At 33.9% G+C, this 27,934-nt stretch overlaps 1 protein-coding gene across 1 annotated transcript in view; it reads left to right on the top strand.

Annotated features, from left to right (window-relative positions):
• The first annotated feature begins 3,902 nt into the window (after positions 1-3,902).
• Positions 3,903-27,934, top strand: part of LOC132279915 (wall-associated receptor kinase-like 8) — a 36,245-nt gene continuing 12,213 nt past the window's right edge. Inside the window, exons 1-4 of the mRNA XM_059781988.1 lie at positions 3,903-4,920; positions 5,163-5,267; positions 5,310-5,333; positions 5,405-6,486. Of these exons, the coding sequence (XP_059637971.1) occupies positions 3,903-4,920; positions 5,163-5,267; positions 5,310-5,333; positions 5,405-6,486 (2,229 nt within the window). The remainder of the gene's footprint in view (positions 4,921-5,162; positions 5,268-5,309; positions 5,334-5,404; positions 6,487-27,934) is intronic.

Here is a 27,934-nt window from a genome sequence, read left to right as displayed (position 1 = left end):
ATTGGCGATTTTGGATTTGCTTCAAGCTCATATGATTCTAATCTTTTTATCCGCAAGACTGACTCTGGTATTACTCTTTTTTTTCTTTATGTTGATGACATGATAATCACTGGAAATGATCTTGGAGGTATCTCTGCACTCAAAAAATTTCTTAGTCATCACTTTGATATGAAAGATCTTGGGCGCCTCAGTTATTTCCTAGGCATAGAGATTCTTTCTGATTTGGATGGTTATTATCTCTCCCAAACCAAGTATTCCTCCGACATTCTTGCTCGTGCTGGACTCACAGATTGCAAAATAGCCCCCACTCCTATTGAGACCAATGTTAAGCTTACTCCTCTAGATGGTACACTCCTCAGTAATGCTATATTGTATCGATAATTGGTTGGCAGTTTAGTATATCTTATCGTTACCTAACCTAACATCACCTATGATGTGCATCTTGTTAGCCAGTTCTTATTTGCACCTCGATTTACTCATTATACTGCTGTGCTACGCAACTTTTGATACATTAAAGGGAGTTTGATGTTGATTAGGCAGGTGATCCAACTAATCAACATTCCATTACTGGTTACTGCTTCTTCCTTGGGAACTCTCTCATTTCTTGGCACAGCAAAAAATAATCTGTTGTCTCCAGGTCTAGTACAGAGGCCGAACACTGTGCCCTTGCTGATTCCACACAATAACTTATTTAGCTTCAATGGCTCTTAATAGATATAGGTGTTTCTCACTCCATTGGTATTGTTCTCTATTGTAATAATTAGAGTGCTATTTACATTTCTTATAATGATGTCTTCCATGAATGCACCAAACATATTGAAATTGATTGTCATATTATTCATCAACATGTTGCTCGGGGCACTGTACGTCTTCATTCTGTAACTTTCGCTAATAAGACCGCTGACATTTTTACCAAAGCTCTTCCGTCAGGCAGATTTCGAGAATTAATTTACAAACTCAAGTTGGTTTCTGCTCTATCACCTTGAGTTTGAGGGGGAATGTTAACATAATTATATTATATTATATATAGTCGTTGTATAGATTGTTAACATAATTAGATTATATTATAGCCGTTGTATAGATTGTTGCTGTAATTACTCTATAGCCGTTGGTGATCTCTAAGCTATTTATATCTCTCCTTGTACATGATTCATACTTACTTCAATATACAAAATTCCATCTTTGTCTCTCTCTCTCTCAAGATTAACAGATTCAACAAATTAGCCTGGACAACTGCTACTTGGTGAGTGAATGTTCCTTCTCTTACACAATTGACGCAGTTGAAGAAGAAAGTTAATAATATGAAATGTTATTTATAGTCAAATTCTAGTTACTTACTTGAAACAACATAGTTTCCATCTGTTTTCTTTTTCTTTTCCAACAAATAATAGAGATTTAAAGAGGATTGTCAGATCATTTTTTTTTTTTTTTTTTTCGTTTGAATAACTACAATGAATGGCTATCACCTTTGTTCATTGTATAATTATGAAGGCTTGTACATATTTAGGCTTTATTTGTTTGGATGTAAAATATTTTTCAAAAAATATATATATATTTTTATTTTTTGGTATTTGGTTGTCGTAAAATATTTACGAAGAAAAAAAATATTAAAATCTAATAATAATAACTTACCCATCAATTTTCAGCAAGTTATTTTACACGTCTCGCCCAGATTCGACCTCAACCTCAACCTAAATCTTGCCAAACACAGAAAAGGTAAAAAGAAAAAAAAATATTTTATCAAAAAAAGAAAAATCTTTTGCAAAAGAAATATTTTACCTTTGACCTTTAGTATTTAGACTTTTTAAGATTATCCTGCTGCTAAATTTGTGTTTTGGAAATTTGCTATTAAAACTTTTTAAGATATCTTGATGCAAAATTTGTGTTTTGCTTGTGATATCTGGTAGTCCAGGTAAATCAAGGGCAGATCGAGAAATATATTCTGGAGTGGGCTGATACTATTATTATTATTATTTTTTTTTTTTGAGCTCGGCTAAAATTACTTATAGTAAAAAAAAAAAAAAAAAAATTTGGGAGCCTCAAACAGTCGTTAAACTGCTCGGGTCTAAACAGTTTAGTCATCGTAATTTGTTTGGATGCAATATTCCATTATCAATTCATTCTATAACAAAAAAATCTTTATTGGCAAAGTAACCAAAACGATAAAACAATATCAAAAAAGTATTATAGACAGAAACACATCCACCAAAAATAATACATAACAAAATCACCAAGGAAATATTATATGTCAAAAATATAAACCAAAGGATAACATAGCCTATATAAGTTTTTATGCGTGTATTTGATAGAGATAACACATACTACAGTTATTAGGTATGGGATCACTATCAGGACACTATATGAATAGAGAGAGAGAGCGCGATCAATCATGCAAATCCCTTACCTTATTTTAATAAAAATGACAATCATTTCAGAATTGTGTCAGGCATAATAAATTAGAATATGAATGTAGTGTAAAAAAGTAGGCCACATACTGTGTTATAAATACACGTGTTCAACAAGATTGACAAATTCACATGTTTTTCATTGTGGTATTCATGCGCCCTCACTGCTTTTGAGAAGCTAATATAGACTTGGAGGCTATAACAAAAGAAATACATGTTCAATTAACATGGTAAATCTGGACTAACGCGATAAATCTTGACTAATTAGACCACTAGAAGGGTCAAAACAAGTGCAAAATTAAAGCAATTCCATAGACGTCGTTTTGATTAGGCCAATACTTTTAAATATCAAAATTAGTAGATACTAAATATATATATATATATATATATATATATATATATATCACCGACGGCGTACCATAGACAACGAAATTTGGTTGATAAGAATATGACCCAAATGACCGACATCTTTAATTAATTCAGTACTTTTAAATGTCAAAATTAGTAGATATTATATATATATATATCTCACCGACGCCGTACCATAGACAAAGAAATTTGGTTGATGAGAATATGACCCAAATGACCGGCATCTTTAATTAATTCAGGAAACCTTGACTAATGAGACCAGGTCAAAACAAGTGCAAAATTAAAGCAAACCTATATATATTGGCTTGGTTAGGTCAATATTCTTAAATGTCAAAATTAGTAGATATCATATATACCATTCCACACGTCTAGAAAAATTTTAATTAATGACGTCGAATTCACATGAATTCAATGTGTAATGAAATTATCTATTATCTCCACATGACTTGTTATTTTAAAATAACTCAGTTATTAATTTATTCCTTTGAAAGTAACAGGGTAAATCCTTGACTAATTAGACCATTAGAACGGTTAAAGCAAATGCAAAATTAAAGCGAGTCCATAGACATTGGCTTGGTTAGGGCAATACTCTGAAATGTCAAAATTAATATATATTCTATTTACATCTCCATGCGCGAACCAAATTTTCTCCACGCGGCGTACCGCAGACCATAAAATTTGGTTGATGACTGCTATTTTAATTCACATGGAATCAATGTGTGATGAAATTGTCTCCACGTGACTCACACAGTTATTAATTTCTTCCTTATATTCTTTTGAAATTATGCAACGTTTGAATATATATATGTGCACATGACATTTCTTAATTAATAGTGTTGTGGTAAGGAAAGGGCTCTTGCTTTATTTGAGTCGATTGGTTTCTCATTCAGAAAATTTTCAAAAATTACAAAAGTCAGTAATTTCAAAATGAATAAATTTTTTTTTTTTAACTGAATTTTCAAAAACTGTTTCTTACACAAATAGTTAACCAAACAATTTTTTTTTTTCGTATAGTCTTTTGATTTTCAATTATCAGAAAATAGAAATCTATTTTGACAAATCTGAATCAAATAGGCCCTTTGTTTGTCTTCCAATAAAACATTGAAAAAACATCGGAGAGTAGCTGGCATGAGTGGGAGAAAAAGAATGCCACGGCAACTATTTCAGCTGGTGGTACATTTTCTAATATCCAACATCATCACCATCATCTACTCAGACTCAGTGGTAGTATTGATCTTCCTACTACTACTCTTCCTCACAAAGGGAACAAGATCAGCAGCTGACTCTAATTCTCATTCCAAACAGTGCCAAGAGAAATGCGGGAACGTGAGCGTTCCTTATCCATTTGGCATTGGGAAAGGATGCTACATGAACCCCATGTTTGAAGTCTTTTGCAAGGAGTCAACTCTCTCCTATTCCGGATTTACAACGTTGGAGATCTCTGTGGATCATTATGTGCGCATATATGGTCCTACTGTTGTTAACTGTTACAACAAGTCGTCTGCAAAAAATTCTTCTGTAAGTCATGGGTTGGATTCGTTACCATTCCGAGTCTCCCACACCAAAAATAAGTTTGTAGCCATGGGATGTAACATCTTTGCTTATATGATTGATGGTCACAATAAAAACTACATAAGTGGTTGTGCATCCCTGTGCTATAACACAACCAAGTTCATCGGTGGTGGCTGCCAGACTAATATTCCGGAAAATCTCTCCCCCTTTGATTTGCGAATCCAAAAAATAAATACCACTGAACAGTTCTGGGCTTCTAATGAGTCATGTAGTGGTGTTGGCTGCCAGACTAATATTCCGGAAAATCTCTCCCCCTTTGATTTGCAAATCCAAAATATAAATGCCACTGAACAGTTCTGGGCTTCTCATGAGTCATGTAGCACTGCTTTCATTGCCGATAACAACTTCTCCGAATTCAATACCTCAGTATTTACTGATGACGAATTCTTGCCTGCTGTCCCGTTGGTGCTTGACTGGGCAATTCGGAGCAATCTTTCTTGCCAAGAAGCTAGCGGAAGAAAAGACTATGCATGTGGCAATAACAGTAAATGCTTTGAAGATGGCATGGGATATCATCGATGTCGCTGCTCTGAAGGTTACCAAGGGAACCCTTACCTCTCCGATGGATGCCAAGGTAAGTATCTCTACTTTCTTTATTTTAGCTTGCATGCTTCTTCGGTTGTCAACAACAATATATAGTGCATATATATATATGCTACATAAACCATCTTATTCTTTTATTTTATCTATTATACTTACCTTCACCAATCTATTATATATGTTTGTATAGAAATATTTGAGAACCCCTTTTGTTATATCATTTACTTATACCACATGTACATTTTTTTCTTTTCTTTCTTGTCTTCTTCTCTAAAGATATTGATGAGTGCAAAGACCCAAAAAAGAATATTTGCCCAAAGGACGCTTTTTGCTTCAATACAGCAGGTAGATACAAGTGCAAATGCAAACCTGGTTACCACAGCTTTAATCATGGAGATCGAATTGGATGCATACCTGGCAAAGTGTTAGCTGTACATGTTTCTTTAGGTAAAATCCTTCCCCATTTCCTTTTTCTCTCCTTTTCATGAAAAAAGTGCTTAATTTTTCGGCACTTGCAGGTATTGGAATTGCTGTTGGTGCTCTAGTCTTCATCACTATTGGTTTATGGTTGTACCGTAAACTCGAGAAGAGACGGAAAAACAAATTGAAATATAAGTTCTTTAGAAAAAATGGAGGATTGTTATTGCAACAACAGATCTCTTCAACTCGAGAAAGTGCAATGAAAACAGAACTCTTCACAGTAGAAGAGTTAGAGAAGGCCACAAACAATTTTAATGAAAGTCGAGTTCTTGGCAAAGGAGGGCTTGGTACAGTTTACAAAGGGATGTTATCAGATGGAAGCATAGTGGCGGTTAAGAAGTCTAACGAAGTTGATGAAAATCAAGTTGGTCAGTTCATTAACGAAGTTATTATCCTTTCTCACATAAATCACAGAAACATTGTGAAATTGTTAGGTTGTTGCCTAGAGACTGAAGTTCCAATCCTGGTGTATGAATATGTCTCGAATGGCACCCTCTCCGACCATCTTCACGATGATGTCTATGCTTCGATGTCTTGGAATGATCGCTTGAGAGTTGCTGGGGAGGTTGCAGGAGCACTTGCTTATTTGCACTCATGTGTTTCTACAACTATCCTTCACAGAGATATAAAGTCTAGCAACATATTGTTGGACGAAAATTACATGGCTATAGTATCCGACTTTGGACTTTCAAGGTCAGTACCCCTTAATAAGACTCATTTGACGACATTGGTGGCAGGCACATTTGGTTACTTGGATCCCGAATACTTTCGATCAGGGCAACTAACTGATAAAAGTGATGTTTATTCATTTGGCGTAGTTCTTGCTGAACTGCTAACAGGAAGAAAAGCGGTTTCTTCTAATAGTTCTTATGAAGGTCTTGTACTTCGTTTTCGATTATCAATAAAAGAGAGTGGTCTGTTTGAAATCCTTGACGCACTAGTTGTGAATGAAGGCCAAGAGGAGGAGATTAATGTTGTTGCTACTCTTGCAAAGAGATGCCTAAAATTGAATGCGAAGAAAAGGCCAAGTATGAAAGAAGTGGCAGCGGAACTCGACCGATTGAGATGGATACAAGAGCAGCTATTAATTCAACAGAATAGCTTGAATAGCTACAACTTGGTGAGTGAAAGGTCCTTCTCTTGCATAATTAATGCAGATGAAGAAGAAAGTTAATAACATGAAATATATATATTTTTTTGCAGGTTTAAAGAGGATAGATCAGTTTTTTTATTATTATTATCATTATTTTGTGTAATTTTGAAGTCTTGTACCGGATTTAATATTAAAATTCTTTAACTAATCTAGGTGCTAATTTGACGTTTTCCTGGTGCAGTAATATAATCAAATTATCAGGCCGTGTTTGGTTGCATGGAATTGGAGCTTTGAAATTGAAATTTGTGGAATTGGAGAAAAGCAAGTCACAAAGTTGAACCAATTTTTTTTTTTTTTTTAATTCCATCAATTATAATTTCAAGACTCCAATTACATGCAACCGAATAGTGAATACAAACTTAAGAAAAACTTGAATGATAGAATTTCCTAACATTTCTTTTTAGGCTAATACAAGTCATTTGAAGGAAAATCTAAGTATATCTTTCCCTAGCTTGCACACATAGAAGATTCTCTTTGTTTTTTCAATAGTTATCATTCCTTGTCTAGTGTTTCCACTGCATCTAACTAATAAAATTCTGTTTGTTTTGTGATAATAATGTCAATGAGCATAGTACTATTCATAACAACTAAAACTATTATTCAAATTATTAAAAGTTGTTTATAATGAGGTCATTCGCACCAATATTATACAATTCTACACAATGTCAATTATTCACTATCACATAACTTCATTGCTAATGCTAATTTTTTTTCATATATATTAACTGTTAAATCATTTGAGCTTAATACCTCATGAAGTATTATGTCTAAAGTTTAATTTCTTTGAGTGAAAATAATTTTTTGGGCCACGCTTGTGGGTAAAAGCTGGAGCTTTACTTGACCCCATGTGGAGGGAGCAGTTTGTACGGAACGTACGGTGTCCTAGGAATTAGTCGAGACAAAGCCCCGGATACTCCGATTACCAAAAAAAAAAATTTATTTTATTTTTAAGTCCACTTCATCTTTTGCAAATATATTCTCCGTCTAATAATAATCATAAAAAAGTATTTTCTACAGATATTCAATAAAAATAAGCAAATAATTTATTGAACTCTTTTGAGTTGGATTTGTTGGAAACGGGGGCATTAAAAACATAAATTTTGGATGAGATTTGGAATAGACTCCGCTAATAATTTTTTGCGGATCTCTAGACGAGCGCGTTTCTCTCCATAAGGAGATGAACATGATATATTTACTTTCTTAAATCCGTTTCCGGGTGAATGAGAAATTAGCTCCAAAGTGTGGTGTTTTGATAAGCCTTAATGGGTATGCAAAATGTGGGAAGTGTTTGTCCCACATGGAAAAAAATGTTGAAACTAATTGAAATTTAAATAAGTCAAATTTGGGCTTGGGCTTGAGCCTAATTGTAAAGTTCAATTATTCTTTTTACTAAATGGAATATTGGATTGGGCCTTTAATTTTGGGCTAGGCTTATTTAAATGGGTGGTTAGTTTTTGAATTTAAATTAAAAATTAGTTTTTTTTTTTTTTTTTTTTTCCAAATGATTGTATCTATTTCTAAAGGGTTGCATCTATTTTTCAAAGAGTTGTATCTGCTTCTAAAGGGTTGCAACTTAAAACCAATAGACATAACTATTCATGTGAACCATTGCAACCTATTAGAGTGGATGTGTTTATTGGTGAATAGACACCATGTGAACCATTACAACCTATTAGAGTGGATGTGTCTATTGGTGAACAGATACTATGTGAACCATTACAACCTATTAGAGTGGATGTGTCTATTGGTGAACAGACACTATGTGAACCATTGCAACCAATTGGAGTGGATGTGTCCAATGATGAAGAGACACACCCAATCCGAAAAGGCACCTTACTTAAAAACTACTTTTTAGTTTTTTCCAAAGGGTTGCACCCAATCCGAAAAGGCACATTAATTAAAAACTACTTTTTAGTTTTTTCCAAAGGGTTGCACCCAATCCGAAAAGGCACCTTGTTGCCTATATATACCCCCTTTGGATCATTTGTAAATCATTCATTTTCATTTTCTTCTATCTCCCTCTTTAGACTTGAACCCAACCCAAGTGAGTTCAAACCATAGGTTAAGTGGTTCGAACCACTTAGACCCTAATCCAATTTCATCGAGACATATTAAGATTAGTCCGAACCATTTGGTTCGGATTGCACCCAATTCAGTATTTATATAGTATAGATGCATTTTTGAGTCAGAGAGAGTATTACACAGAGGAGGTTCGCCATATCCACGAGTTTGTAGTGCTACTACTGGTGGATGTAGATCGTTGTATCCTGGGAGATAGACGTCACTGAGTCCGTTAGCACCATAGCGGGGCGAATCTGTCTTAAGGATATAGTGTAATACCCCTAATTTCAAAAGGATAGTCCTGGTATTTTATAAATTGTTTAAATTGCATTTATATTTATTTAATTGTTTATTTGTATTTAATAAATTGTTTAAATTGCATTTATATTTGTTTAATTGTTTATTTGTTAATTTAATGGAGTTATGTGATTTATTTATTTATTTTTATTTATTTATTTTTTTAATTTTATTTAACTGACATTTGTTTAGTTAGTACTGGTTTAATTATGTGCTTATGTGGCTATTTAAATATATAGTTTTTAATTTAACTGTGGTCCGTGTTTTGGTTTCCATGTATATTAGTATTAGGGTTTAGTTTTCTTTTAGGTTTCACGTTGAGCCGACTTGTAGTTGGTTTAGGATTTAATTTAGGGTTTCAAATAAAACCTATAAATACATAAGTATATGTCTGCCAAGGGTTTTGTTAATCCTTTTCACGTAGCAGAGAGATATAGAGAGTTGTGAGATTTTGAGAAAACAGATAGTGAAAACTTGAGAGCTTACAGAGAAGTTCAAGGAGGAAGGAACGGGATTGCTTCTGGGTTAGCCAAGAGTAATAGAGGCGTGGAACAAAGTTGGAAATTCAGAGACGACAGTTAGAGATTTAAAACCAAAGTCTTGAAGGTAAGTTTCTGTTCTTGCTCTTTCCCTTTAATTCGTATTCTGTGCATGCCTAGCTAGACTCTAGGAGTTTAGTTAATGCCAAAACAAATTAATTATGCATGCTTAATCAAAATAAAATAGAGGGTTGCAGAGTTATACATACCTGTTCGTGTTTTCTTTAGTTTTTCGATCTTTATGCATGAACTGTTATTTAAATTGAATCTTTGCATGTTAAAACACTTAAAATAATTTAGTATGGACGTATGGGACGTAGGTTGAAGTTTAGAGGACTTAGCAATGGAGTTTTAAGGTTTACAGAGGCTGAACGGACGAAGAAGACGGCATCAACACCAACTTAGCCGACTCAATTGGAGACTGAGTCGACTAAGTTAGGAACTTAGCCGACTAAGTTAGGAACTTAGCCTGCTCAGTTGGCAATTGAGCCAACTAAGTTGGACCGCGACCTGGAACTTAGTTTTAATTGCCCAGAATTGTTTTGGAACCTATTTTAAGTAATGTAAATGGGTTAAATGGACTTTGGGTGGTTCTAAAATGCATAATACACTTCTTATGCTTAGAAAATTTGACAATACGGATATGTAAATAAATTTTTATAAATTATTTAAAGGATGAATCAGTATAAAAGCATACAACTTAGCATACTGATAATGGATGGAAAGAACTAAATTGCTTAGCTTAATTTTGGGCAACATAATGGATTATAATAAGATTATAAATCTTATATTGGATGCATGATAGATCATTTTATGTTTAAGGTTTGAACTATGCATGCTCTGGATGTTAATTGTTGAAATATCAAATTTTCTAGTGCAATTACATGAATTAATGCTGGGATTTATATTACTGAAATTTTAAATACTTTTCTGCAATGATATGGATAATGGTTTGGATTATAAATTACTAGCTTATTATTATGTTTTGTAATTTACATGGATATGAAGGATTGTATGCACCGGTATGGGACGGTGACATATTAGGGACGGTTTAGCTCAAAACGCTTAAACCTACCCTAATGGATTAAAGGATTGATTGAAAAATATTGAATCCAAATTGTGATTGAGTCAGATCAACTACGACTAAGTTGAATGGCTTCCTGGATTAATGGATGGTAGTTAAGTCATATCAACTGAATAAGTTGAGTGACTAACTAGTTTGTATATTGTATGTCATCTCAATAAGTATTTGAATGACATATCCTGGTTTTGGACGGACTTTATATATATGTTTATGGTACCACGAGATGAACTTGAGTCTCAGACTCGTTGGTTAGGGTGCGTATATGCAGTGGATGCGTAGTTAGTTAAAGTAGGTTGAGGTGTACCCTGTTAGGTCTAGGTACTCATGCCCACCTTTGGGTGCATTTTCGCATGTTGTCTTCTATTCAGGTTGAGACCCCTACTGTAGTCCAGTGAATGTCCCTTAGTGTGGATATATATATGTATGGACTAGATGGATATTGTTGAGTTATCTAGGATGTATCTGCATATCGGATTACTGCTTGGATCGTAGTAAAATAGGACTTGCATGTGGGCCTGACCCACTCTTTATTTTTTAGGTGTCCATCAGTTCCAGGGTTAGAGCTTGGATGTGCAGAGCAGATACAGATATTCATTTCTCCGACTACGTAGGAATCTTTTCTATGTTTAGCTTTAGATTCTATTTCAGATATTTTAGTTTATATTGGGTTTTAATAAGAGGTCCACTGGATGGATTCCCGAGTTGTAAACTTATGAAGTTTTGGATTAACGGATTTAAATAATTATGTTTTGAGGATTTTTATTCTAGTTTCTTTCAGCTTATTATTTTTATTTCTTTATTTTATCTTGTATTTTGTGTTCGGTTACATATTAATTGTTTGATATCCCTCGGGTTTGGGCCTGGGCCTGATCAACTCGTGTCTCGGATTTGAGGGGTATCACACAGTATCCAATACTAGCCTCGGTCCAGGTTCTTTATTTATTATTATTATTATTTTATTACTTTATTTTGCATATTTAATTAAATATAGAATTGCATTTTTAATTAATGATTTCTTAGCATATTATTAATTATCTCATGACATATTAATATAAGATTTCTTATATCTTAAATGTCACATGAAGCATATATATACCAACAATCTTAAGACAGATTCATTCATTGCATAGATTTTATTATATGCTTCTATTTAAGATATAAATAAATAGATATTATACTAATAGTTGAGATATAATAAAATAATGTTTTATACATTATTATATGATAATATGCTAAATATTGATGTGTTCAATATTATATGAAATTGAAGCATGTTATATAAGTAGACTATTGAATTATTTATATAATTCAATATTGATTGAATTATTTTAATTTTGTAATATGATATTATGAAGTATATGACATTATCTTAAACATGTGCCAACTAGAAGTGAAAAAAAGGTAATTCGTGACTTTTATCAATGGTTGCAAAAGATACTGTTATGTATATTTGCTACGAAGTAAAGATGAAACCTTAGAAATGTTTAAACATTATAAAAAATGAGGCTGCAAAAGATACTCTTATAATTGTTTAGAACATGGTATCATTCACGAAGAAATGATGAATGCTATGTTGATAAGTTCTGATTTAAATTAGAATGTGTGGGGGGTAAGTTTTGTTTTTCACAAATTATATTCTCAATAAAATACCTCAAAAGAAAACTAATGTGACACCATGTGAATTATAGACAGGTCAAAAACCTCCTATAAATTTTTAAATATGTGGGGGTGTCTAGCTAAGGTTGCAGTTCCTACTCCTAAGAAAGTTAAAGTGGACTTAAAATGTGACGACCTTGTAGGTGGGTGTGTCGTGGATGGGTGCAAGAGGCACTGACAGGTTACCACACCAGGCGAGCTACAAGTGCACAGTCCCACATCACTTAGGGGAAGGAAAATGTGAAGTGTTTTTATGTGGTAGTGTTATCTCCAATTGGTATGAGGCCTTCTGGGATAAAATCCCAAGAACAAAACCGTGCGAGCTCGGACCCAAAGTGGACAATATCATACTATATGGTGGAGCGGACTGTTACATAAAACCTTTGATAGGTTATACTCATAACAGTAGTGCATATCGTTTTCTTGTGCATAAATCATACAATGAAAATAAGGATAAGCTTAGATGTAGCAAGAGGGCTAGAACGTCTAAATCTTCTGGTCCTAATTTTCTAGCATGTTTATTGGAGAATGAGCCACAAATTTTTTTTTATTTTTAAAATTAATTATGTGATATAATTAATCATGTGATATAATATGAAATTATATTGTTATCCAAGTTCAATATTATTTTTATAAATGTTTACTTTTATTTGATACTATAATATTGAACTATGTAGTTGAATTACTTAATGTGCATTGTAATTCAAATTTACAACATAGTTGATTTAATGTGTGATATTATTAATTTTGTATGAGTTCATGACTGGTTTGTGTATTTAATACAACAGACAAAAATTGACTAGTCTAGCTATGTCAATTCTCCCGATAGTTAAGGGAAAAAGATCTATATTAGTGTTTAAAGACACGTATAGCTGTGAATGGGTTGAATAAGATAAGATTTTTCGATAACTTTAAAGTGTTTAATGGAAAATGTTATGGATACAGTAAGAAAGTACATTGAGACAAGCTAAATCAAGCTAGTTAGCTATAATGTACAATTTAGCTTAAAGCTAAAATGTTACTGAGTTACAAACTAGTTAGCTTAGCCATAAGTTAAAATAATTAATGAGGTGCACAGAACCTAAGAGGAAGATGAAAATCTACTAGTTGGTTCTTACTCTCTACTTGGTAGTAAAAAACACGAGGGTGATGAGTAGCCATTTTAGCAATAAGCTATTTGAGTTATACATCATATCTACTCATGTAGAAGTGAATAATACTAATTGTAAAGTAGTAGTTTTTGAAGAATATTCTTCAAAACAAATTACTCTACTACCAAGATGGCTACTTAGATAAGTGTGTACTAAAGCTATGAGCTACTAGAATTGATAACTAAACAAACTTAACTTCAAGATAGCGGTAATAGCTGAAAAGTGGGTGCTCATCATAACTTAGTAATGAGACATGAGAAGAGTGTGTAATAATACTTGAGAAGTGAGTGCTCACTCTGTGGTGATTGTATCCAAAGCTTAAATAATAAGATAATTATTTGCTTAAATGATTGAGTTATGTGATGTGTGACACATGAAAGGTTATGACATGTTAATATGACTGACTTAACATGAACCTAAACATGAATAATTCAATTCATAAATACAAGAGATGTAAAAACAAATATTAATTTGAGCCCATTGTAATTAATATCTCTAGCATTAATTCACATTAACATCTGTAATATATTATAAGAACAAACTAGAGATGAAATGAATACATATGCACTAGAGACTGTTATACATGCTTGTTGAGAAGCGAATATAGAACCTTGGAAAGGTAAATGAGGTGAAATATTTAATATATGGTATTTCAAGAGTTAGAAAACTATAAGAAATATATCATATATAAAATTTCAGGATTATCCTAAAGTCGTGGGGGGATATTGTCCATAAATGAAATTTGCTACGAGTTACCTCATCAGATAAGAAATACTTATAAATGTAGGGGTTCTTAGTCCTAAGAGCTTTATGATAGAACCAAAAATCATTTATAGTATTATAACAATAGTGCATGTTGTTTCCTATGAGGAAAATATTATGGAACAATTAGAAGAGTTCTTTTTCCAGTGGAAGAGCTGAGTTATTTGTTCTAATTGAAGAGTAAAGTGTGCAAGCTTGTAAGTCCTTGAGTAGATTAAAGCTGGTACCAAGACAATGACATAAATGTGATGATATATTAATTAGTATATTTTAACATCTGATAACATAGTATATTCTCAATAGAGTGAGATTGAGATAATACTAGTTATGATAACAAAAGCCTAGCTAACTTTTGTAGATGTAAATCTCAAATATAAATACTAGTTAAAGTATATCATTGGTTGAGATTGTAAGACATTTTAATAACTGCGTTTAATTACACATTTTCAATCTAGGATAGGATCACTGAAAAACAATAAATTGGGTAGTTGTGATACACCCCAAGTCCAATATTGCATAGATCGAGGTATCTAACTAAATTGGAGGTATAACAGTGATACAATCTGGATGAGGGATATTAAAGACTCCAAATCCAATAGTGGACACATCTTTAATATTAAAGGTATAGTTGTATGTTCTTTTAAAGAATCAAAGTTAAAAACTTTAAATAAATCGAATAGAAAAGTTAAAAGACTTAACTTAGAGGACATTTCAAAATAAGTCTACACCTGTGCCAATAATAAGTAATTTTAGGGCACAAAGTATACATTTGCTCTCAATTAGGGAAATCTCTGCAGAGTATAATATTTCTATATATACAACCATGCGACCACATATAAAATTAAGAGTTGTACTAGAGAGTAATTGTACAGATCATCGAGGGGAATGGGATTTAAAGCTGAAAGCTAATGAGTCACTTTAATGGAAACCCAACCTAGTTGACTGGAGATCCCAAGATCTAGGTTCAAAGGGACAACATAAATTCTGAGTGACTCACTAGAAGCACTGGGAAGATATAAATCTTCTGCCCATTTCTATGATGAGACAGTGCTACCTACAGCAAGGATTAGGATAAGCTACGTTTTTAATGACTCTTATACCTTGAAAATTCAAGTGGGGTATGGTAGGATACTCTTAATAAGAAGTCACCTATATGAGTGTGAAGTGGGGCCGCTTCTATGAGAATTATAAAGGCTAAGTTTTCTGGAGCACTCATTGAATACCAGGAGTTGTTTAGGGCCAAAATGAACACAACAATGAGAACCAACTTTGTGAGGAAAGGTACTGTGTGTTTGTTATTGTCTTGGTTTACACAAACGGCTGAATAGTTCAAGACATCGCGTTCACTAGTTAGCCAGTAAATCCGATAGCAATACACTAGGGAAGGTTCAAAGTCAAAAACTACCTATCCTGATGCAGTAACTTTCCGACTATACTCTCTCTAGTGTCTGCATGATCATCTTTTGCATTTTACGCAAATTTCCATTCATGTGGGGGATTGTTGGAAACGGGGGCATTAAAAACATAAACTTTGGATGAGATTTGGAATAGACTCCGCTAATAATTTTTTGCGGATCTTTAGACGAGCGCGTTTCTCTCCATAAGGAGATGAACGTGGTATATTTACTTTCTCAAATCCCTTTTTGGGTGAATGAGAAATTAGCTCCAAAGTGTGGTGTTTTGATAAGCCTTAATGGGTATGAAAAATGTGGGAAGTGTTTGTCCCACATGGAAAAAAAATGTTGAAACTAATTGAAATTTAAATAAGCCAAATTTGGGCTTGGGCTTGGGCCTAATTGTAAAGTCCAATTATTCTTTTTACTAAATGGAATATTGGATTAGGCCTTTAATTTTGGGCTGGGCTTATTTAAATGGGTGGTTAGTTTTTGAATTTAAATTAAAAGTTAGTTTTTTTTTTTTTTTTTTTTCCAAAGGATTGTATCTCTTTCTAAAGGGTTGCATCTGTTTTTCAAAGAGTTGCATTTATTTCTAAAGGGTTGCAACTTAAAACCAACAGACATAACAATTCATGTGAACCATTGCAACCTATTGGAGTGGATGTGTCTATTGGTGAATAGACACCATGTGAACCATTGCAACCTATTGGAGTGGATGTGTCTATTGGTGAATAGACACCATGTGAACCATTGCAACCTATTGGAGTGGATGTGTCTATTGGTGAATAGACACCATGTAAACCATTGTAACCTATTGGAGTGGATGTGTCTATTGGTGAACAGACACTATATGAACCATTGCAACCAATTAGAGTGGATGTGTCTATTGTTGTACAGACAGTATGTGAACCATTGCAACTAATTAGAGTGGATGTGTCCAATGATGAAGAGACATACCCAATTCGAAAAGGCACTTTACTTAAGAACTACTTTTTAGTTTTTTTCCAAAGGGTTGCACCCAATCCGAAAAGGCACCTTGTTGCCTATAAATACCCCCTTTGGATCATTTGCAAATCATTCATTTTCATTTTCTTCTATATCCCTTTATAGACTTGAACCCAACCCAAGTGGGTTCAAACTATAGGTTAAGTGGTCCGAACCACTTAGACCCTAATCCAATTTCATCGAGCCATATTAAGATTAGTCCGAACCATTTGGTTCGGATTGCACCCAATTCATATAATATAGATGCATTTTTGAGTCAGAAAGAGTATTACACGGAAGAGGTTCGCCGTATCCACGAGTTTGTAGTGCTGCTACTGGTGGATGTAGACCGTTGTATCTTGGGAGATAGACGCCACTGAATCCGTTAGCACCATAGCGGGGCGAATCTGTCTTAAGGACATAGTATCCAATACTAGCCTCGGTCCAGGTTCTTTATTTATTATTATTATTTTATTACTTTATTTTGCATATTTAATTAAATATAAAATTGCATTTTTAATTAATGATTTCTAGCATATTTTTAATTATCTCATGACATATTAGTATAAGATTTGTTATATCTTAAATGTCACATGAAGCATATATATACCAACAGGATTCGCATTAGCCAAAAAGAAATTAAACATACATAGAAGTTTATATCAAACTGCACTTATTTTTCCCATGATTTTCAGTTGTTGATTTAGAAAAGTTGAAAAGAATAATATCCCAATCTAAAATAACTCAAAACACTCAGTTTACCCACGTGAGATATATTTTTGTAAATTGGCATATTTTGGTAACAAAACAAGTCCTAGTCGAGTTATAATTTTAGTTACCATATCAGACTTGACATCAATTACGGAATTCAGAGATTGAATAGAAGACGAAAGTACTGTTGATCATCGAAAAGGAAAGAACAACGATTAGGACATAGTTTCCCACTTAGGACACATTGATATACATGGTATATTTAAAAAGTTCAAGAAATACAGAATTTCCAAGTTCATACTAGATTCTGTCAAGTGGGAACCGGTACCAAGATTTGGGAACCGATTCCAAGTTCTAATATTTGAAAATACTCACTGTCCTTTGGGAACCGATACCAAGTGTGGGAACCGGTTCCACAAGTCCTGATTGTAAAAGTTTCCAGTTTCCTTGTTCTGTTTAATACCTTTTCGATCCAACTTTCCTTCTAAGTCCTATGCACGAAATTTTCTTTATTTTCAGAAGGAATAGAGCTTTGCAAACCTCTATATAAACCATGTCATATACATTGGTTTATTCACGGCTTTTGTTCTACAAATTTATTATTCTTAAATAGCCTTAGGAAGATTATTTTTGCAGAAAATCAGAGTTGATTTTTCTGTCATCTTTCTAGAACACATACACATAAACACATAGTGAGCTTAGAGTTGTGGTGTTCAAATCCTGATCGTGATCATACAGTTGCATCTACAAGGATCAGATGAAAGCAGATCTTCTTTTACATTATTCAGATGATTGAAGAACTGAAGTAAAACAATCACACTTTGAAAGGGTTGGAGCATTAGAGGAGTGTTGTCTAATTTACCTACTACTCTTCTACAAATATTAAGCATAAGCCTGAGGTCAAGTTACTGTTGGACGGAGAGTCGCAAAGCCAGAGGATTGTCAGCAGTTGGTGTTTGGTAGAACGATAGGGTGTGAGCCAGAGTCAAAGTTTGGTATACTTTGTTTCAAGTATAATGGATTGGTTTACTTTGAACTGCACAGTTCACGAGGTTTTCCCATAACAATTGACGTATTTTATCAACTAGGGTTTTGTAATACCCCTAATTTTTAAAGGATATTTTTGGTATTTAATTTTTGATTTAATTACATTTTTATTTGCTTAATTGTTTAATTGTTTTATTGGGGTGATTAAATTGAATTAATTGAGTATTTTTAATTATTTACTTGGAATTAATTGTTTAAGTGTATTTAATTATTTAATTGGTTTTTCATTATGTTATTTTACTTAATTGGATTTTAACTAATTTACTTGATTTAATTATTGAACATTTTAAAGTTACAGTTAACTTTGGATTATATTTCATGTATAGGTGAGCCGTTGTAGGTTAGAACTTAGATAGTTTCATGGGCCGACTAGGATTGTAATTAGGGCTTAGTCTAATTATTCATGGACTAGGGTTATTAATATACACCTATAAATATACGTAATACGGTGGTTTAGGGTTTAGTAGAAAACGTAATTTTGTAATTACAAGCAGAGAACCTCCGTTCTCGTAGTGGAAAAACCAGAGAGTTACAAAGAGGGATAAAGGGAGGAAGCTAGGGTTTTGGGCTTCAACTAAGACTAAATCAAGGAGGGGAGGTTGGTGTATGTTACTGGACTGAACTAGGAGTAGTAGAGGGCGTTTAAACACAACCGACGTTGCCGGAGTTGATAGAGACGACAGTTAGAGATTTTAAACCAAAGTCTCGAAAGCAAGTCTCTGTTCTTCTCTTTCCCATGAATCTGTGTTCTGTGCATGCTTAGTTAGACTCCAGGAATTAAACTAAGTCTTAATTACATCGTTTATACATGTTAAATCAGTTTCTAGTATCATTGAATTTAATCTGTTGCTCAGTTGTTACAAGTTCAGTTTATAAATGGTTGTTATTTGCTTTAAACATTGATGTGTAATTAAGTTCTTAGTTGTATAACTCTATCTTGTGATCAATCTGGGATAAGGATGGGACTTTAAAACCTGTAATAAAACTGAATTCAAAGACTGGAAACCACCAGAGTCAGAGAAGACAACAGAAGAACAGACGCTTTCCTTGAAGTGGAGAAGGCTCTCTTTGAAATGGAGAAGGCTCCCCTTGAAATGGAGAAGGCTTACTTGTTTCAGAGCCTTCTCTTTTTCCTTTAATACGTAAAACTGATAAATTGAGGTCTGTTTGGTTAAACTGGATTTTTTCTAAGGCTATCTATGTGCTTCTGAATAATGTAATTCATTGCTTAAGACTTATAAAATTGTTGGGAAGCAAGCCTACATTTAGATATTTAGGATGGGATTAATCTAAGCTTAAACAGAGAGTTCGTAGGTGGAGGATTGGAGAATTAACTTATGTTGTTTACTGTTTTTGAAACCTTGATTTCTCTGTAAAATCTTAAATTGAGAATCATGTTTTCAGCTATGATTTAGGCATATAGTAATTTTATTATGAGTATGCTTAAATGGAGTTAACTGGTGTTTAAATCTGTTATACATTGCACCAGTATGGTACTGTTTGGAGAGGTAGATTATGTAATCTTATTTTGCAAATTTAAAGGACTGGGATTTGGATTCTAACTCTATTAGTGGATGCATGATTTAGTTTTACACATGTGAAATTGTATTTGTGTTTATTTTGGAATGTAGTAGATAACTATTTATACTTTTTTTGGTCAACTATGGTAAATGGAGGATAGTGTGCACCGGTATGGGACGGTGGGATACTAGGTATGGATTAGTTCAGACACTAAACCTACCTAATCTGGATTGTGGTTCGGATTAACAATAAAAGTTAAGTCCGACCTTTATTAGTGTCAGGTCAGTAAATAACTGGATGACATAATTTGATTTCTGGGATGAATTGTTATACAGATATCAAGCCACTATACCAGATGGATGATATTTTGTACTAGGAGGACACGAACTTTATATACTTATGATATGGTACCGTGGTATGGGCTTAAGTCTCAGGACCATGGTTAGGGTGCGTATATCGCCTAGGATGGATAGCTGGACAGAGGTGTTGTTCCCTAGGTCTAGGAACACATGACTATGTAATGTGCGATTTACATAGTATCTCTACTCAGGCTGAGACAGACTTATTGGACTAGTAAGCGTCCTATAGTGTGTAATATATACATAAATGGACTACTCTAGATATTGTTGAGTCTATCTAAGATATTTCTATGTATCGGATTCCTATTTGGATCGTAGTAGATCAGGACTTGCATGTGGGCCTGACCCACTCTCTTATTTTTCAGGTACTCGTCAGTTCCAAGGTTAGAGCTTGATTGTGCAGAGCAGATACGGAATTCCATTCCACCGACTACATAGGACTACTTTCTTATTAGTTTGGGTTTTGGATTACAGTTATGTTATTTTACAGTTGGGATTGTTATCAAGGGTCCACTAAATGGATTCCCGAGTTGTTAAATAATTGGAGGTTTTGGAGTTTGGATTTTTATAATATTACCTTAAGGATTTTCAATTAGAATACATTTCAGCTTTAGTATTTATTTTTAATTCAAATTTGTATTCTGTGTTCGATTTAAATATTAATTGTTTGATATTTCTCTCGGGTTTGGGCTTGGGCCTGATCAACCCGTGTCTCGGATCGGAGGGGTATCTCAGTTGGTATCAAAGCACTCCTGGTTCAAGTGTCTCTAGGATATTTCGTATTAAGACCTCCGCGTAGCATTTTCTCTATTGTTTAGAGCTTAAGTTTAGGATTCATTATATTCCTTACGGTTCGGTTTAATCGTACTGATGTCTGTCTTTCTGTGTTGACAGAATGGCTAACGCAAGAACCAGACGGAACAATCAGCGACGAAGGGAAGCGGCCCGTAGGCAGCGTCAAGAGGATGAGGGTCAGTTCCATGAGGAGCATGAGGAAGTTCAGCAAACTCGGGATCAAGAAGGAGATCCAGAGTTTCCTCCTCACCTTAATGACCTTATTGCTCGGGCTATAGAAGCTGGGGTAACCGCTGCACTTCGGAATCAACCTCAGGTACAGCCGGCACCGTTACTAGCACCGTTACCAACACCGGTTGTTCAGACTGATACTTGGGAGAAGGCCAGGAGTTCTTTCACAAAGGGGAGCCCACTTGAGTTCATAGGCTCCCCCGATGCGAGAGCAGCTCACCAGTGGAAACAGGACATCGAGCGACATTTTCACTTGGTTCAGTGCACGGAGGTTAAGAAGCAGATGCTTGCTACCTTTAAGCTCGTTGGGGATACACTACAGTGGTGGGAGTCAGTTACCAACACAGAGGAGAGGATGGCATTGACTTATGATGAGTTCAGTGCACGCTTTGAAGAGAAGTACTTCCCTTATGCAGTCAGGGCAGCCATGAACATGACAGTAGCGGAGTATGAGCAGCAGTTTACACGCTTGTCTCTCTTTGCACCGGAGGAAGTGGATACAGAGGAGAAGAAGCACAACAGTTTCGTCAAGTGATTGATGTGGTCTATCAAGAGAGCTATTACAGGTAGTCTAGCCTATACTACCTATGCTCAGGTGGTAGACGCCACTTTAATGCAGTATCAGTTGACCGTGAATTTCAGACAAGCCAAGGGTGAGAAGCGGGGTGACAGAGACTCTGCTAATCAGTCAGCTGAGAAAGGGAATGGGAACGGACACTGACAGAATGACAAGGGCAAATTCCAGGGACAACATCCTTGGAAGAAGCACAAGGGTGGTTCAGATGCTCCTAGGGATGTGGCACCTATTCAGCGACGGCAGAATGGGGAACTACAGGCAGGATAGGTGTAATGCCCCTAATTTTAAAAGGATAGTCTCTGTATTTATTTATTTGTTTTAATTGTATTTTTAATTATTTAATTGATTATTTGATTAATTGCTTATGTGTTTAATTAAATTAGATATTATTTGATTATTTGATTATGTGTCTATGTATTATTTGTATTTGTTTATGTGTTAATTATTTTATGTGCTTAAATGGTGTTTTGATTAATTGTAAATTAAATGTTTCTTTTCTTTTATTATTTTACTTTATTTTTCTTTTATGGTTATGGTTAGTAGTAATGAGCCAACCAATTGGGTCCCATGGACTACTTGGATAGGAGGTTAGATGGGTACGAATTATTACCCATGGATAGTTGCGTATATATATATATATAGATATATATTATATACATATATAAAAAGGAAAGTAATTTATTAATTACTTTTATGGTAACTTGGGTAGTAATATTTAATCTGATGTATATGTTTTATATTTAAATAATAAAAATATACATAGATTTGATACGTGTTATGTTTTAAGTTACTTTATAATATTATAGTAACTTAAATATTATTAGATAATCCATTAATAAATAATGGGTAATGTATTAATTACTTTTATGATAACTTGGGTAGTAATATTTAATCCGATGTATATGTTTTATATTTAAATAATAAAAATATACATAGATTTGATACGTGTTATGTTTTAAGTTACTTTATAATATTATGGTAACTTAGGTATTATTGGATAATTCATTAATAAATAATGGGATGTGTATAATTTATTTATTTAATAAAGATATACATAAATTATGTACGTAACATATTTTACTTACCTTTTTAATTTTAATTTTTATTTTTTATGTTGACTTGGATTGGGAAAAGAGTTAGGGTTATTTTATTTAGCCTATATATATATAGCTATAGGTTGTAAAAGGGGGCTAGAAATATTCACGTGATATATTATAGAGAGAGAGAGTTAGAGAAGGAAGGAGGAAAATGAAGGAAGGAGGAGGAAAATGAAGTAGAGAGAAGATCAAGGAAGAAGAAGTTTAACTTTAGATCCGAAAGTTTAAGGCAAGTTCTTCTTCTATCTCTTTCTCTTTGATTCGTGTTTCTGTACATGCCTAGGAAATTTCAGGATTTATTAAACACATAAAATTAAATAATTATGCATGTTTAATTGGATTAGAATATAGGTTTTATGAAATTGGTTCATATCTGTTCTTGTGTTATGAATTGATAAATGCATGATTTTGATTTGATTTCTGATGTAAATTTTTACATGTTTGAATTATGTATTTTTCATATCTATGGAATGATGGAATGTAGAAACATGCTTGGGATTCCTGAATATTAAATAGGCACTAGGTTTAGGTTTAAATAAATTTAAATAGACTCAATCATAATGATGTTTGCTATTTGAATGTTTTAAATAAACGAATGGATTTGATCTTTTAAAATGTTTTAGCAATTGAGATTCGATGTGTAAAATGAATTGGATATGGAGAGTGCTTATTTGATGGTGTAATAAAATATCATCATGTATAAGATTCAGTTTGTGTAGGACATATGATATAGGAAGCTTAAATAAACAATAAGTCATTCCTATTATGTGATAACTTGATATCATATGATCATAGTTATTTCTGGAATGTTTGATGTATTTCCTTAATTGTTACATCAATTGTTGGATTGTGTGGTTTAATACACCGGTATGGGATGGTGGCATTCTAGGAATGGATTAACTTATCAGTTAAGTCCTACCTATTTTATATAAGGGAATGGATTAACTAAAATGTTAAGTCCTACTTATATTTAAGTCAGGTCAGCTGAACAAGTTGAATGACTTATGGAGGATTAATTTATTATATAATGGAATGGATAAACTAAAATGTTAAGTCCTACTTATATTCAAGTCAGGTCAGCTGAACAAGTTGAATGACTTGTGGAGGATTAATTTATACTGGATACTATATATATATATATATATATATATATATATATATATATATATATATATATATAAGTATGGTGCCATGATATGAACTTGAGTCTCAGGATCAGTGGTAAGGGTGAGTATATCGCTCGGATGTGTAGCTAGATATAGTGTAGTTGTGTACCCTGGTTGGTCTAGGTACTCATGCCCACTATATGTGCGTTTTGCATGTTGCCTACTATTCAGGTTGAGACAACCCTATTGCCTAATGAGGTTCCTTTAGTGTGTGTGTGTATATATATACGGACTACTAGTTATTGTTGGATTGATTAGGATGTATACGTGTATCGAATCTCTGCTTGGACTGTAGTAGAGTAGAACTTGTTTGTAGGCCTGACCCACCATTATTTTTTAGGTGTTCATCAGGAGTAGAGATTATTCGTGCTGAGTAGGGATCAATCTATTTCACTTTTCTGATTTATCTACATAGGAGTTCCTTTATGATTCAGTTTCCTGATTTAGACAGTGTGATACCCCTCGATTCTAGAACCACGGGTGATCAAGTCCGGGCACAGATCCGAAGGATACCAGACAATCAATATATAAACAAGTAGGAATAAAACTGAATTAAGAATAAAATAATGATACGCTGAAAAGAATTCTAATTGTAAAACCTCCAAAAATAAAAGTTTTAATATAAATTAACTTTCCAATCTGTACAACTCGGGAATCCAACTAGTGGACCCCTAATAATCTCAACTGATAAAACTTTACAGAATAAAATCCAAAACTAAAACCAGAAAGAAAAATCCTATTTAGTCGGAAGAATGAATGACTGTATCTGCATCACCACGAACAAGCTCTAAACCTGTTATAGACGATCACCTGAAAAATAAGGGTGGGTCAGGCCCACATGCAAGTTCCATGCCACTACAATCCATACATAAACCCGATACGCAGATACATCTTAGATAGCTCAACAATAGCTAAGATAGTCCATATAGATATAAGTACACACTATAGGACGTTCACCAGCCCACATAATCCGTCTCAACCCGAGTAGAACAACCAAGGAAACATCATCAGGCCTGGTTATCAATCCTAGGCGATATACGCACCCTAACCATGATCAGGAGACTCAAGCTCATATCACGGCACTTAAGTATATATTTAAATCTCTTCCTAATATAGAAAAACCATCCATTATGTCGTTCAACTGTTTTAGTTGACAGGACATGCATCCATGTAGGAGTTAACTGTTTGAGTTAATCCATTCCATAAGTATGAAAGGGGTAGGACTTAGCTTTTTTTGATCTAATCCATCCCTAATATGTCACCGTCCTATACCGGTACATATAATGCAAATGATCCATCAATGATGCACACATGTTTGAACATCAAATCCATCCGGAAACCAACACAATAGAAATCAGATATTGATAAGATCCTACCATGCATCCAGTATATGATTATAATCATGGATCCTCCTTTTAAAATTGTTAAAATAAGAATAAACAATTTAAACCATCCATTTCCATGTAATTGACAGAACCAAAATTAAGACAGTTCAGCAATTATCCTCCATAACATAATATAATGAATATCAGAATTTTAAACTGCACATTATACTAGAATTCCAAATCAACACATCCATATTAGTTCGTTTTAAATGTTAAAATGATGACTAGCATTTACATCCTCCCAAATCCTTTACGGCATGCAAATTTATAATTAAATCTCATGGCATCTATGTAATTCCCCATTATAAATTATGTGTCGGATATAATGACACTCCAAAGTTTAAGTACATCATATGAAACTTCAAAAGTATTTTATACCAGTTTCATTTAATTTGCTAACACAAAACTAGCAACTAACCTTCCCCTACTCCCGACAATATACAACTTTTTAGATACGAGTACATGACGTCATAACTAACATTCCTGGAACTGAACTATGCTAAATATATCATTGATATAAATTCTAACAATAATTACAATGTCAGTCCAAATTAAGTTGTCAAAACAACTTAGCAAAACAAGCATTCCTCCTTCCTTGACAATAGGCCTATTATAAGCTTATGTTTTATGACATGCATTTAGGTTTAGCACCTTAGCATAAACCAACTATTTGAAGGCTTTAACAAGTTAATTTTAATCATTTAAAACCCCCCATCACTTTCCAGTAACTACCTTTAAGCCCCTGAACTTCAGAAAAATTGCAGAAAACACCCGTAGGGGTTTTTTTCCCATGGGAGCCGGCTCCCCTTTATTGGAGCCGGCTCCTAGGCTTCTAGAGCCAGCTCCCCCTCATGGAGAGCCGGCTCTCTCTTCATGGGAGCCGGCTCCCACCATTCGGGAGCCGGCTCTCACCCTTGAGAGCCCCTCTCTACTTCACTGCTTCGTTTCTGCTTCGTCCGGTTGTCGTCTGCTCTTCCGGCGAAGCCCAATGTCCTATCCCAAATCCTTTTTAACATTCCTAGGGTTCTATTCAAGTTCCTAAAGTCCTAGAAACCCTACATATTCCAATATGAATTTATTAGCAAAGCTTCAACCGAAACAATTTTCTTTTCCTCTGTTTATCTTCTTCGCTTCCGGCGAAGACCACTCCTCTGCTCCAAGTTTCCTTAAAGTTCTTAAGGTTCAATACAAGTCCCAACAATCATAGAAACTTTTTAAATTCTATTATGAACTTGATTGACAGAAGTTTATATAAAAAATAACACAGTTTGAGAAAAACCTAATTTCAGTTATTTAAACGTAAAACAGGTTACAGTCTAATATAACATGCATCAACTATTAGTTTTAAAGGTTGAATTAATCCCTGGAGACTATATAGAATGTACAGAACACAAGTTTATAGGAAGGAGACAGAATGAAACTTGCCTATGAGATTTTGAATTAAAACCTCCACGCCGTCTCTACGTTTCAGAATTCCCCAGATTGTTTTCCTCCTTTGATAAACCTTCTATTCCTCTGTTGCTTCTTGACTTACCCACGAGCAACTCCTCTGCTCGTCCTCTATCCTTCCTCCATTAGCCTCACAGATTCTCTCAAGAACCCTCTCTGTTTTCCTCTCAAAATACTATTCCGTGAATAGGGTTTTGTTTTTGTTTCTCCAACCCTAGCAGACCATACAGTTTTATATATATAGGCTATTATTTAACCTATGTTTAATTCAATTACATTTACAAGTCGGCTACACCATGAATAAATGAAACCCTAACTTAAATTAAAATAACCCTAAAATATAAACCATATAAGCCATAAACAAGACACGTCAGTTAAAACCAATTAAATTAAAATAAATAATTAATTAATTTAAAATACCAATTCAATTAAACAATTAATTTAAAACCAATAAACAATTAAAATAAATCAATTAATCTAAAACAAATAATTCACACTTAATCAATTAAACAAACCAATTCACTATATAACAATTAAGAAAACAAAACACATAAGTGACATAATTAAAATAAAAAAAAATGCAATAAAAATCAAAATTAAATCCCCATTTTATCCTTTTGAAAACTAGGGGTATTACAGACAGTTATTGCTGTCATTTGTTTAGTTTGGATTTTTTAGGGGTCCACACAGTATGGATTCCTGAGTTGTATTTTGGAGGATCAGTTGTATCAGAAGAGTTTATTAATTATTGAAAATATATTCTGAGGTTTATTATTGGATTATCATTTTAGTTTCTTGTCAGCATTTTATTTATTTTTCTTCATTCTTTTGTACTCTGTGTTCGTTTATTATCGATTTTGTTTTTGATATCCTCGGGTATTCGGGCGTGGGCCTGGCCAACCCGCATTCGGGAATCCGGGGGTGTCACAGTTGGTATTAGAGCACTCTAGGTTCAAATGTCCTTAGGAGTGTCTTTCGTTATGTGACTTCCGCGTTGCGTCTCTTAGAACTTAGAGCCCGTATTAGTATTCGTTGTACTCTATTTACGGTTTGTTAGGAGGAGCTGATGTCAATTATATTCTGTAGTCATAGAATGGTTGGCACTAGGAAAAGAATTGGTTCAAGGCGAAAGCGATAAAGACCCAA

Source organism: Cornus florida, unplaced genomic scaffold, assembly GCF_030987335.1.
Source record: "Cornus florida cultivar Cherokee Brave unplaced genomic scaffold, ASM3098733v1 CherokeeBrave_3.0.0_Hap2_Chr01, whole genome shotgun sequence".
Taxonomy (NCBI): Eukaryota; Viridiplantae; Streptophyta; class Magnoliopsida; order Cornales; family Cornaceae; genus Cornus; species Cornus florida.
This window is presented reverse-complemented; position numbering and strand designations above follow the sequence as displayed.